Here is a 13,805-nt window from a genome sequence, read left to right on the forward strand (position 1 = left end):
ATCAGATACCTGTGGGTATCGGAGTCTTACAGAGTAGGAGACAGTTGTAGGAACACGTTGTGGGCATGTGGCAGCACCTTGGCGTGTGTTACCCTAGGGTGCCTTTGGGGAAGTGCCCTTTTACCTCCAGCTTCTACCCGCTCTACCTTCAGATCAGGAAACGAGACTTGATCAGGCACGGTGAGGTAGGAGTTCTGCAGCTCCATTGCCCCAGAAGAGAGGAAGAGGGAAATGGTCACGCTATCCATAGGAGGCGAAGGGGCTTTGAAACCCGCCCCTGTGAGGAGGAGAAGGGGCTTTGACCTTCACCCGCCTCTCCTTTCTATCATGTGCGGTCTTCCCAGAGATGATCTGGGGGTGCAGGAGCCAGAGGAAAGCACCCCGCCTCTGGGAGTAGTGAAGACATTGTGGACACGACCCCCTCTCCAGAGAGGAGAGCAGGGCCGTTCGTTGGAGGGAGGTGTCATAAGCAGGAAAAAGAAGGTCACGAATCACGTGGGACTTTTCTACCTTAATTAGCTTGGCTTCAACCGTCTGGTTTCCCCCATTGTATTAATTTCTCACGTGTTCAACAAATATTTGTTCCAGCCACCGTGTTAGGCACTAGACCCGAAACAGGTGGCAAAGTAGATGTGGCCTTTTCTATTCTCGTGGATTTTATATTGAGTTGGGATAGATTTTAATCAAATAATCCTATGACCAGCTGATTATGAGCTGCAGTGAGTCACTTAAAGTTGAGATGAGGGCGTTCAACCTGGGAACCTGGACAAGTCCCCCAGACAAGTGTTAACGGGGCTGAAGGAAGGTTCCCTGAGGAACGATGTTTGCACACAGACTTGTAATTACCCCATTACTTGATTGTTTGAAACACAAAAGGAGGCCAGGCCACAGGCTATCCTGTAATACCAAATGGGCCACGGCCTCAAAACCTGTAGGTGCACTTGGTGAAAGGCTGTTTCTAAATTCAGAAGACACGAGGAAATTTCTGGGAAGCAGGTGGTAACAAAACCAGGCAAAAACACCAGCATCAGCGGGATGTCTCCAATTGTGGGAAAGTTTCGGAGTTTGTAGAAAGCTTTCCTCAGAGAATGCTTGCAGCGCTAGGGTAGACGAACCTTAGTCCGGCCATGCCGTTTGGAATAACTAACTGTGAGAGAATGGTCTGCATTGTCTGAGGGGAGGTCATACCTCAGTGCAAAAGCCAGCCAGCCCCCCCCCCTCCCCCCCGGTGTGCTCTTTCTGGGATTGATGGGCTCGTGCGCCTGTTGGTGGGATCTGAGCCCCGTGGCAAGCCCTCCCTGTGCGAACGAGTGACCCTCTGCTCCTCTGCCGGCACAGACCGCTCTGGCCGCGGTGCACGCTGTCTGAAAGTGCTGTGCAGCCAGGCTGTGCAGAAGTGCCTGTCTGTGGGGGCGCCTGGGTGTCTCTGTGGTTCGGTGTCTGACTTGGGCTCAGGTCACGATCTCACACTTGGTGAGTTCGAGCCCTGCATTGGGCTGTCAGTGCAGAGCCTGCTTGGGATTTTTCTGTCCCCTTCTCTCTGCCCCTTCCTGCTCATTCATATTCTCTCTCTCTCTCTCTCTCTCTCTCTCTCTCTCTCGATAGTAAACATTAAAAAAAAAAAACTTTTTAAAAAATTGCCTGTCTATGGACGTTGACTGGTTTGAGAGCACAGTGAGAGGGGAGAGTCCGTGTACAACAGCAGCAGTAAAATAAAATGTCCAGGATTAGGCCTGGTGAAAAAAAACAACTGTGGAAACCATGGCAGGTTGGGGAAGGAATTGAAAACTGCTGTGAAGGGAATGAGAAGATTTCAGTGAATAAATACACGTTTGATAGGAAAACGTGGTGTAGTTAAGAAGTCCCCATTTTCCCTGAATTGTCCTCTGACTGTGAGTCCCCAGCCAGAACATCAGTAGCTTCCTTTTCTTCTGGACTGGTGCTAAGGAAAGAGGTACTAAAATGAGGCGTGGGGTCTCCCGCGGGACATCGCTTCCAAAATGAGCAGCAGCAGAAGGAACAATGTGCCAGAAAGCGCCATGACCATGGGCAGCTTCCTCGCTATGCCAGCTGCACCTGTCGTGTGCCCGAGGACAAGGCCATCAAGAAGTTCACGACCGGAAGCACAGTAGAGGCGCCACCATCAGGGACATTTCCACAGCGAGTGATTTCGATGCTCGTGTGCTTCCCGTGCTGTATGTGAACCTACCTTCCCACTTGAGTTGTGCCGGTCAAGGCCAGGCAGGCAGGCTCCGTTCGTGTGGAGCCTGGAAGGACCGTGTCCTCAAGGGCCAGCGCCCCACGTCGACCTGCAGGTGCTGCCCCTCAGGCTCCACGAAAAGCCCACGTAAGGAGCAGAGTCCTTGAGACTGAAGAAACAGTGTCCCGTGGAAACAAAGTAAAATGGAAATTATACTTAAAAACAAAAACGAGGTGGAGGGGGGAGACGTACAAAAACAAGAACAAGAGGACTCGTGATTGAACTACTCTCCCAGCTGTTCATCCCTTGCATCCTGGGACAGAAATAGACAATCAGATCAGTGAACGGGAAAGCTGGTGTGTGTGGATAGGTCAGAATGTGGTTTAGTGACAGGAAATGAGGGTTTATGCTGTAGATGACGGTGGGACAGCTTATTTCAGGCAGATGATAGATTCACATACGTGCTTTATATGGATATGCCTGTCGAGCAGGTACAGAGTTTGAATCGGCCATCATCGTCCTCGCTTATTTGCTTGACGTTTTCAGTGGAAATTCCCGAAGGATTGTGGCTTTGTTGATGGAGGTCTGGAAAGATGCTACAGTTAGATAAACTATCTATAAAGCAAAGGTCCGTTTTGTAAAGGGGTGGCTCGTGTATCGAGAGAAATGACGTATCTGGGGTGCTGGGCCGGCTCAGGGGAGCCTGCAACTCTTGATCTCGGGGTTGTAAGTTCGAGCCCCCACACCGGGTGTGGAGCCTACTTACGTTTCTAAGAATGTGTATTTTGTTTCCACTGTTTCTAAAAACTCAATCGGATTGGTTGGTCTCCCCCCCCCTTTTAGTTCTTTTCAGAGTTCCTCCTCGTCTCTGAACAAAATGAAAGCCTAGGGGGGGCAGAGGAGAGGAGGAAGAGAGCTTGAAGAGAGTAAATGGGAAAGCCCACTATCTAACGGGGCTTCAGACCTGTGGTTGAAATCACTTTCTGACGTTTGTTATTTTATTTTTAGGAAGAAGTGATGGTTCTGGAGAGAATCCTGCTCCAGACCATAAAGTTTGATTTACAGGTAGAACATCCATACCAGTTCCTCCTCAAGTATGCAAAACAACTCAAAGGTAAGGAGGCAAGGTTTTTTTTACAGGACTTTTCATTGGAAAGCAAGTCTTTGTAATGATTTGATGGCCTTCGGATTACGCTTCTCAAAAGAGGAGAACAGAAGAGGGTTCAGCATGTGAGCATGCCCAGCGCATAACGTGCCCAGATGGTCCAGTATTGCAGCTGTGACTACCACTTCCCATCAGGTTTAGACAGATTCTCCCACCAAGTCGGCAAGTGATAGGAGGCAGGAAAATGAGTCAGATTTTTCTTTTCTTTTCTTTTTTCTTTTTGAGAGTGAGAGAGAACACACATGCGTGAGCTAGGGAGAGGAGGTAGAGGGAGAGAGGTTCCACGCTCAGTGTGGAGCCCATCGTGGGGCTCGATCCCGTGACCCCAAAATCATGACCTGAGCCAAAATCAGAGTCAGATCCTTGAATGACTGAGCCACCCAGGCACCCTGAGTCAGCATTTTTTAATAGCCTGGTAGAATCCGCCTTGGAGCAGGCTTCCCATGGACGGTGGTTGAGCACAGGTCTTGTGGGAAGAGAACACAGGTGGGACTCAGACCCACCCGTTTGCCCTCGGTTCCCAGGCGGTGGCTCTTTGCGTGTGTCGGGATGGTGCAGAGCACACAGCGTGGGCTTGAAATAAGTGATTTTTCTGCACTCTTTTATTACTATTGTCACTTCTAACTGGCTTTTTTCTTCCCATTTCTAGGTGATAAAAATAAAATTCAAAAGTTGGTTCAAATGGCCTGGACATTTGTAAATGACAGGTGCGTGTGTTCAAATGTTGATCTCATTGTAGTTTTAAAAATAGGCAGGGACTTAATGGGTCATTGAATCCAGACTCCGTATTGTGTATCTCGGACTCTGACTCACCCAGCTCGAGAGCCAGCTAATGGCAGAGATGGGGCTGACGTCCAGGAAGTCTGCTTCCCGGCAGAGGGATGCCTGGCGGTGTCTCAGTGTAAGAAGTTAAAGGGCATCTCCAGTTTGAAACGTAGTCCAAAACAATACGCTGGACAATTTTGACAGCTAAATCCTTAGAACCCATTTGGTTCTGCACAAACATACTTCCTTGTAATGGGCCTAGAGCCTTGCTGTACTTAGAACCCGGGACCTAATGACGTGTAGCGTGGGGACAGAAGGCCTGTGTGTGGAGCTGCTGTCACTTGAAAACACAGTACAGTGGCTCAGATTTCAGCAGTTTGAAGAACATGAGCTATGTTCATTTGTGTCTCATGACATAACCAATTTTTGAATGTGCTGTCATTCCGATTCTAAACCAAGGAACAGATTGGTAACTGTGGTTAAAGTAAACTTATTTTGGTGCCTTTGGCAGACTTAAAACTTGCTTCTTTTATTTCTAATTCCTCATCTGGTCATTTAGGGAATGTTAAGCAAACTGACATTTAGATGTGGCATCTGATCTCCATGCATTGGGTAACATAGCTTTGCTCCAAGTCACGTCACCCCTTTTTCTCGTTGAACTAGTCTCTGCACGACCTTGTCACTGCAGTGGGAACCAGAGATCATAGCAGTGGCAGTGATGTATCTCGCAGGACGTTTGTGCAAATTTGAAATACAGGAATGGACCTCCAAACCCATGTACAGGCGATGGTGGGAGCAGTTTGTGCAGGATGTCCCTGTGGACGTTCTGGAAGGTACTGCTGGCATGCTGGGCTTTCCCAAGAGTGTTCCAAGTTCAGGTCACTCTTCCCTGTAAACCTGGAGTCCCGAGAATGGACATTCCCGCACACATAAACGTAAACCATTCTTCAGAAGCATCTTTAATCCAGCTCTCTAATAGTGTCCGCTCTGAGCAAGCCGTGCGCGACAGAGTTTGGGTAAATTGCACGTACGATCCCTGTTCACTGGTCCCTGTAGGGGAATCGTAGCTGAAAGGGAGCGGGGCTGGTCTTTTCCTAGGCACGTTTTACTTAAAGTATCAATAAAGTATCAATTTGTGATAAATGTAATTGTTGCCTGTCGTTCAGACATCTGCCACCAGATCCTGGATCTTTACTCACAAGGAAAACAACAGATGCCTCATCACACGCCCCACCAGCTGCAGCAGCCCCCGTCTCTCCAGTCCACACCACAAGTGCCACAGGTGCCACCGCCCCAGCCCTCTCAAGGCTCCGACCCGCCCCAGCCGCAGCAGAAGGACTCGCAGCCGCCAGCGCCACAGCCCCCGCCGCAGCCGGCCCCGCAGCCCAAGAAGCCGTCCCCGCAGCCTAGTCCTCCCCGCCCAGCGAAGCGGGCTGTGGTGAGTGGGCCGCCTCTGGCGGGGGGGGGGGGGGGGGGGGGGGGGAGGCACAGTCCCTCGTCTGAGGACTCATACGGGGTGCCGAGCAGGGGGACACCTGGCCTCGCCGTCGGACAAGCGTCCACAGAGAGCCTCAGAACTACCGTGGTCACAGGAGGGGGGCCCCGAGAGTGGGGAGGGCTCCGTCCTCCTCCTCCAGCCGCCGCTGCCCAAGTCTCCGGCCTCTCTGGCTTTTTTGTGTTTGGTGCTTTGAGTGACGCGGGGTGTTTGTGACTTTCTCCCCACGGCAACAAGCTGGCCGGTGGAGGAAACCCATGTGGGATAAACGCGTGTTGGCCAACACCGCTCATTGAATGCAGGCCACCGTGTCAGAGGGCCTGAAACTTAGTGTCATCAAGGACCCACTGTTGAAAATCCACAGTGGTCCTCATGTCTGACCTGGGAGAGGGAAAGAGGAGGGGGCAGAGATGGTCTGTTAGGTTCCCAGTATGCCCTGAGCTAGGAGCTGTGTCTTGTCGCCCGGACTCTGTTAGTTCCTGGATAATCCGTTTTTCTCACTACACCCGGGGTCTTGGTTAACGGTTACGTATTTTCTCTTGTAACAGGTTGTTTCTCCCAAAGAAGAGAACAAAGCCGCAGGTAAGTTCCTGTTCTAAGGGTTTTTTTTTTTTTTAACTTTGTATCAAAACTTTAAATTCTTGGTCAACACTGTTTCCACAAGATCTAGCTTGGTCTTAGAATTTAACCTTATATCCCGTCAAAAACTTGACCCTGCCTGCCAGAAAAAGTGCCCTGAGTGTGTATTTTTAGATCATATTCTGACAACGGTTACCAAAAAACAGCGGCGGTGAAAGTGTACTCACTAACACATACACAAATGTGATCACGAACATAGGACAAGGGTTACGGCAATGTTCCTTTCTAGAGATTTAGTTAAGCCCACCACAGTAGACTGTGGGGAGAATTCCCACCCTCAACCCCAAGTAGCAGAGGGTGGTGGGCAGACAGGGTGGCAGTGATGGGCAGTGCTGTTGTCCAGAGAACCACCATATATCCTGACCCCTCTCGCTGATGTGGGCCGGACTCCTCCAAACACTGTTTGGGTTTTGTTTGGGGTTTTTTTTTTGTAGAGCCCAGAGTTGGTTAATTTGTTTCTTTATTGGAAACAAATGTAAAGTGTGAATAAAATCTGAGAGACTGGGGGGGCCTAGGTGACTCAGTTAAGCGTCTGACTCTTGATTTCGGCTCAGGTCATGATCTCAGGGTCATGGGATGAAGCCCCACATGGAGCCTGTTTGAGATTTTCTCTCTCTCTCTCTCCCTGTCTCTCCCTCTCTCTCCCTCCGTCTCCCTCCCTCTCCCTCCCCCTCCCTCCCTCTCCCCTCTTCTCCCTCTCCCTTCCCCCTCCCTCTCCCTTCCCCCTCCCTCTCCCTCCCCCCCTCCCTCTTCCCCCTCCCCCCTCCCTCCCTCTCCCTCTCCTGCTCCTGTTCTTTCTCTCTAAAATTAAATTAAAAATCTGGAAGATCACAGAACAGAAACTTAGAAGCATTTTGTCCCTGTGTTGTGGGCTTCAATGTACTGAACTCTTTGAAGATAAAACCATGTTTACTCATTTCTGTTTCTCTGTGGCTAAGTTCCAGGGTAGGAACTCAGTGAATGATTTATTGAACGATTGTGAGACCTTCCAGTTGCAACAAAGCTGCATTTTCTTAGGGTCTTTGGGGGAAATGATGGGTTCAGTACAGGTGAATATTTTTTTTCTGCTCCAACTGGGCAGCAAAAAGTAAGTGTGAGACCTAAGTGTGGGGCTGTGCCTCACCCTGTGGGTATACAGTTGAGCTGAGCTGGTGTGCTAGGCCTATTACATCCGTACACGGCAGAAACGAGCCAGTGGCGACCTTGGAGGAGGACTTGAGTCTGAGCGCCCGGAGACCCACCCAGGGTTTCGGCCTGTAGGTGGAAGGGGTCCGAGGAGCTGGGGGCAGGCGGAGAGGGCTCTTACTGGACTACTAGCTGTGAAGCGGTGAAAAGAAGCTTCTGCTGGGACCAAACGTGTGGTTGGAACCAGATAGAGTCGACCTGCCGGAATGTGGGTGTTTGCATAGGCAGTGGGAGCCACTGAAGATCTGTGAGCAGGAGAATGGTAGAGTCTGAGTTCATTTTAGAAGTGCCCTGGCAGCAGTAGTGGGACACAGAGGGTTGCGAACGGGGAGGAGCTTACAAGCATCTGGGTGAGAGGCAGTGAAGGGGAGTGGTGGCCTCAGGCCCAGAGAGGGAGGGTGCAGACAGCCTGCAGGTGGGACCTTGACCTGGCTGTGTGCTAAGTGCCACTAGCTACAGGGGGCTTTCGAGCACTCACTGGAAGTGCCGCCAACCCAAATCGTCATGTGTCCTCAGTGCAGAATACATACCAGATTTCTAAGCATTACTAAGAGAAAAGAATGTAAAAAATCTCATTGATAAATTTTTATGTTGATTACACGTTGAAATGGTCAAACTTTTTATGTATCACATTGAGTTCATCTCTTTTGAAGGTGACTACCAAAAAAGTTAAAATCATATGTATAGCTCTTCTGTCTGTGGGCAGCACTGACCTAGACCGGCTTCATCTGGGCAGTGGGGTGGGCCGTAGGTGGGCGTCCGAGGTGAGAGTGTGACAGTGGTCACAGGCCGGGAAGGAGTCACGTGAGCTGCGGCTGCTGGGTCTGGGAAGGGAGCTTGAAAGTCAGGTCCAGGGCTTTAGTGGGGAGAGAGCGGCTGGAGGCACATGTGGACAGTTCATCCACCTAGAAAGAGGGGACTTGGTCTTCCAGGAAGAGAATACAGACAGACCCATCCCTGGACCGTGAATTCGGCCTGTTTGGGACAGGAAACCAGGAAAAGTTCAGCAACACTAAAGTAGGATTAAATCAGAGCTGAGTATAAGCCAGAATCAAGTGAGTTTCTGGAAGGAGGAGTCAAGCCACGCAAGCAACCGCAGAGATGGGGGTTCTTTTCCGATCATGCGTGCATCCTCCCTACTCTCTTAAAACACAAGACACTGGGCTTGCTGTAGCCTGTCGTGGCTACTTAGCACTGTCAGGGTGGATGCTGGTTACCCACAGCCGCCGGACCCTGAGGGGCAGGCTGTGTGCCCCGCCCCAAGTGTCCTATTCGGTTTGCTCCTGGCTTGTCAGCCCCTTGATCTCTCCTGAAGTCCGTTCATGTCCTGTTGCAGATGTGCTGCCAGAGGGAGTAAATATTCATAAGGGAGAAAATAAACTTAAAATGTGCCTAAGAATACAAAGGTGGCAGTTTCTCCTGTGAGCCCTCGGGGCTGGGTGTCCGAACATTCTGTGGACGAGTGGGGGCACCCATACCCTGCTGCTCTCGTGTCTTTGGAAGGCTTGTCTGGGACGGTCGGCAAGGAAGCTGTGTGGATGTGGAAAGGGCTGTAAAGGGCCAGCGGGCTGTTATTTGGGGGTGCAGGGCGGTGTGTGACCTGTTCGGTTCTTGCAAAAGGACTAGCACCTGGTTTAGTTGAGGCTCCTTTCTCGTATATCCGTTCTTTTTCCCCAAAGACGTTCCTGAACAGCACATTTTCCTCCACCTCTCTTTTCCTTCCATGACCTCTTGATTCGCAGGGAGAGGTCTGAGTCGCTTTTCAATCTACTTTTCCTTTTTAGAACCACCGCCACCTAAAATCCCCAAAATCGAGACCACTCACCCTCCATTGCCTCCGGCCCACCCACCTCCAGGTAAGTGTCCGCTGAAAGCAGCTTGCGAGTGCCAGCTTTTCGCTTGGCTTTCTTGAAGGGCACACTTGGGAAGGCCCGGGGACGAGTTTGTGGAGGGGAAACTTGCTAGCCAAAATTTAAAAAGAAGGTGATGCCCAAGGATCTTTCAAAACTTATGTTTTTCACAAACCAGACATTTTGAGGAAGTCGTAAATTTTAAGTATATCTGGATATTCTCTGACCTCCCACGTGCAGAGCTGCCGGACTCCGCAGGCTAAATAACGTAGGATCAGTTTTAGGAAAGCAAAGCCTGCTGATGTACGAACATTGACCCAGCGGGATTGCCGTAGATCTGAGCCCCCTGTCCCTCACACGCCTGCCTCCTGGTGGCAGGGTAGCCTCTCCGTACATTTTGAAGATAAGCAGTAGCTCAGAGCCCAGCAGAGAATAAATTAAAGCCTGGCACGTTTTCGACAGGCACACGGTGAACTGGGAAGCTTCCTTGGCACCACTTAAAACTGGAGAAGTGTTGTAAGGAATATAGCATTATTCCTTGGGGCATTATTCCTTAGCATTATCTCCCTGGGGCAGCGGTCTGGAAGACAAAGCAGGAAATGAGGGAGGGCAGCAGTTGTGTGTGTGAGCCAAGGGGGGCTGGGTGCTCCGCGGCGGGTCCGCGCTCTCACTGGGCTGCACTCTCCGCTTGCCAGTGCCTGCGGTGCCCTTGGGCCCCTCGCGCCCGCGTGTCTGTGGTAGGGGTGCTGCCGATGGCATTTCTTTCTACGTGTGGCCAGTCCCAGCACTTTACGAGCTTTGGGGAAACCGGGGCACCATTTTCTGCTGTGGGACAAATCTCTCAGTCCCTGGTTCAGTAGGAAGCTTGCTGAAAAATACCCGCCATGGGTCATTCAGTGTTCCTGTTACGTCTCTCCGCCAGCGAAGGTCCTCCCTTCCTGTGCCCGGGGGTGCAGCTGAGGACAGGGTTGGTGTCCCGGGTTTGCCCAGGGCAGGGAGAGAGCCGCACTCTGCGGAGGAGCTCCCACGGTGGGCCGCGGGCAGGGAGGGTGAGGGCAGGGGTGGCGGGTGGCGGGAACTGACTCTGCAGCCGGCAGGGAAGGGTGGGCCGGGCTGCAGGAGCTCACTCCGGCAGGGTCCCGTCCCCACTTCGTAGGGGCCTGTGGCAGATGGGAGGCGGGTAGGCGGAAGGCTCGGAGGAGGAGCGGGAGTCCGGTTCAGGGGGGGAAGAGAGCAACTAGAACCACAGTTGCCGTGAGGCGCGGGACGTGGCGAGCCGCCTAGGTCACCAGGTGTCTCCGAGGGCAGCTGGCGGTGGTGGGTGTCGGCAGGGAAGAAGAGTAGCGCAGGTGCCTGGAGAGACCACGTGTTCCGGGCGCGGTCACAGAGGACAGGCGGATGCGCTGGGGACGTGGGGGGGCGGCAGAGCTGTGGGTCACGGGAAGCGAGGTCTGGGGGTGGGAGAGCACGTTCGTGGGCCCAGGCGGCCGTGGCCGGCGTACGGGGCGATCCGAGGCGGCCGGCACTTGGGTCCACAGGCCTCAGGTTCATGCTCTGCGTCTTCCGGTCAGCTTCTGGCACCGGCCCCACCCTGGAGCGCAAGCAGGTTTCTCTACAGGCACGTCTGGCTTCGGATTTGGGCGGGCACGCCGCTTAGCTCAGGCCCAGCCCCGGGGACGTGGCTCTTGCTGAGGATGTCCTGGCCGAGCCGAGATTGTGCTCTCGTTCACTTGGAGAAAGCAGTGAGGGAACCGCAGCCGCCGGCGCCCCCCCCCCCCCCCCCCGGGCACTTGGCACGTCCGTGTCCGCAGTCAGGGCTGGCGGGAGCTCCAGGGAGCACGCGGGGCAGGGTGCCAGGAGGCTGGAGGCCCCCTTCGCGGCCTTCACTTTTTTGTGTTCTCTGGACCCAGAGATCTCGGCTCCTGTGATTGGCCCTGGACTCTGGGTGGCCTTAGGAAGAGACCCACTTGTCAGTGATGGGCCTCCCCTGGTGGGGTGTCCGGTGTTCTCTTCCAGGTGTGTGACCAGGAATGCGGGGGTTCGGGGGTGGCAGGTGAAAACGGGTGAGACAAGACCGTGGGTGAAGGGAGTGGAGGGCCATGGCCGAAAGGCACCACGGCAGGGTGCTTTCCGAGAGGACGCGGTGGGGTCCCATCTCGGTTTTCTTCTGTCAGCTAGAAGCAGAATTGCTACTTTGGTGGCTACATGGGGAATATTAGACGCTTGTTATTTTTTTAAACATTGCCTCGTTCACTTGACCACCTCTCAGGCTTTGTGCTCGATGCCCGTGCTGCAGACAGTGAGGTGACGTGGCCCTGGCCTCGCAGTCTCTGGAGGCAGAGACAGGCAGGAAGAAGGGGGCCCCCACTCGGGGCTGTGCTGGCAGGACGGGCACGCAGCCGGAGGCAGACGGGGTTTCGTGCACTGCAGGCACCTCCTTGGCCGGTGTGCCGAGGACCGAGGGAGGGAGACCCAGCCGTGCCAGGGCGGGGACCTCTGTGACAGATACGGCACAAGCGGACGGTGTCGGGCGCCGACTGCCACAGTGACGGCTGCTCCCTGTTCCTCTGTGAAGATGGCCCTGGGGACAGGGCAGCAGCCCCACCAGGGCTGTACTGGAGGCCAGAAATCGGGGTGGTTAGGGTGGCCGTGGGAACTGCCGTGGGAGACCCTGGCTCAGGCCTTCCCCACCCTGAGGGGGTCCCCGGATGCGTCCCTGCACGGGCCGCCCTGGGAGCCCGGGGCCGGGCGGTAACTTGTCTCTCCCCTGCAGACCGGAAGCCTCCCATCTCGGCTCCCTTAGGCGAGGCTGAGCCTCCAGGCCCTGTGGATGCCGGTGACCTCCCCAAAGTGCAGATTCCTCCTCCGGCCCACCCGGCCCCTGTGCACCAGCCGCCACCGCTGCCACACCGGCCACCGCCGCCACCGCCCTCCAGCTACATGACCGGGATGTCGACCACCAGCTCCTACATGTCCGGAGAGGGCTACCAGAGCCTGCAGTCCATGATGAAGACCGAGGGCCCCTCCTACGGTGCCCTGCCCCCCGCCTACGGCCCACCAGCCCACCTGCCCTACCACCCGCACGTCTACCCCCCGAACCCGCCCCCTCCGCCTGTGCCCCCTCCCCCGGCCTCCTTCCCCCCACCTGCCATTCCTCCCCCCACTCCCGGCTACCCTCCTCCTCCCCCCACCTACAACCCCAATTTCCCACCCCCACCCCCACGCCTGCCCCCCACCCACGCCGTCCCCCCTCACCCTCCTCCAGGCCTGGGCTTGCCACCGGCTAGCTACCCGCCTCCGGCTGTTCCCCCTGGAGGACAGCCACCCGTGCCCCCGCCCATCCCCCCACCCGGCATGCCTCCCGTGGGGGGACTGGGGCGGGCCACCTGGATGAGATAACGCGATGCCTTTTCTTCCCCCCTTTGTTTTTTTTAAGAAAAGTTTTTCTAATCAACTTGAAGAGTAGTTTAAGTGGGTAAGCAGCAGGGTACCTTACATAATGCTAGACAGTTGCAGCATGGGAAGAAACGGACGGGGCCCATGAGATACAGTTGGGGTGGTCCTCACATCTGGAGAACGGGGACAGCAGTTTGAGAGTAGCCTGGGCAGCACCAGTCTCCATCTGACTGCGCTGGCTGGTCGGCTGGTGTCGTGTGAGCATCCTGCTCCGGGTCACGGGTACTAGTGAAACGTTAACCGGCCATATTGGCTCAATGAATAGCTTCAGTAAGGAGTGTGAAGTTCCTTCTAGAAATCAGTGCCTATTTTTCCTGGAAACTCAATTTTAAATAGTCCAGTTCCATCTGAAGTCAAGCTGTCGTCATCGCTTTTGTTCCGTGATGTTCTCTCCCAGCACCCAGTAGGTCAGATGAACCACTGTTTTGATTTAGAGATATTTACATCCTTTGTATTAAACTTATTTTGAAGGGGTTGCCTTGATGGATGGCTTTTTTCTTTTTCCTCCAGAGAGAAGGGGAGAATTGTACTTGGAAAGTAATGTATGTTTACATCAATTTGCAAATTCCTGTACATAGAGATATATTTTTTAAGTGTGAATGTAACAACATACTGTGAATTCCATCTTGGTTACAGACATGACTCCCTTCAGTTATCCAAATAAAACCGTTCTGAAACTACCCTTTTGTTTCTTATGCACAGAAGGTGGGGCCTCCAGGCCTTGCGCAGCCCCAGACCGGGAAGTCTAGAGGCAGCCCTTCTCCTGCCCCCGGGGGCCAAGGGGCAGGCAGCGGAGGAGCGTTGGCCGAGAGAGGCCTGGCGCTGGCTGGTCTCGCAGCCCCCAGACCTGGCCCTGCCGTCTCGCAGGGCAGCGCCGCTGTGGGTCTGTCCTTGCGGGCCAGCCCCCCACACCCCGTGCCCACATTGGCTTTGGTAGGAGGACCCCGGTGGGTTCCGAACCAGCACAGGACCGTCGGGTGCACCTGCTCAGAGCTCTGGTTCCTAGGTCACACCAGGGCTTGGGTCTGAGATTCCTCCCACCCGGGCCTG

General features: G+C 54.0%; 1 protein-coding gene across 1 annotated transcript in view; it reads left to right on the plus strand.

The window, feature by feature from the left end:
- The window catches only part of CCNK (cyclin K), a 30,001-nt gene extending 16,566 nt beyond the window's left edge, over positions 1-13,435 (plus strand). Inside the window, exons 5-11 of the mRNA XM_043557000.1 lie at positions 3,209-3,314; positions 4,015-4,072; positions 4,794-4,963; positions 5,297-5,568; positions 6,174-6,207; positions 9,234-9,305; positions 12,073-13,435. Of these exons, the coding sequence (XP_043412935.1) occupies positions 3,209-3,314; positions 4,015-4,072; positions 4,794-4,963; positions 5,297-5,568; positions 6,174-6,207; positions 9,234-9,305; positions 12,073-12,698 (1,338 nt within the window). The 3' untranslated portion in view covers positions 12,699-13,435. The remainder of the gene's footprint in view (positions 1-3,208; positions 3,315-4,014; positions 4,073-4,793; positions 4,964-5,296; positions 5,569-6,173; positions 6,208-9,233; positions 9,306-12,072) is intronic.
- The last annotated feature ends 370 nt before the right edge of the window (positions 13,436-13,805 follow it).

This window comes from Prionailurus bengalensis, chromosome B3 (assembly GCF_016509475.1).
Source record: "Prionailurus bengalensis isolate Pbe53 chromosome B3, Fcat_Pben_1.1_paternal_pri, whole genome shotgun sequence".
Taxonomy (NCBI): domain Eukaryota; kingdom Metazoa; phylum Chordata; class Mammalia; order Carnivora; family Felidae; genus Prionailurus; species Prionailurus bengalensis.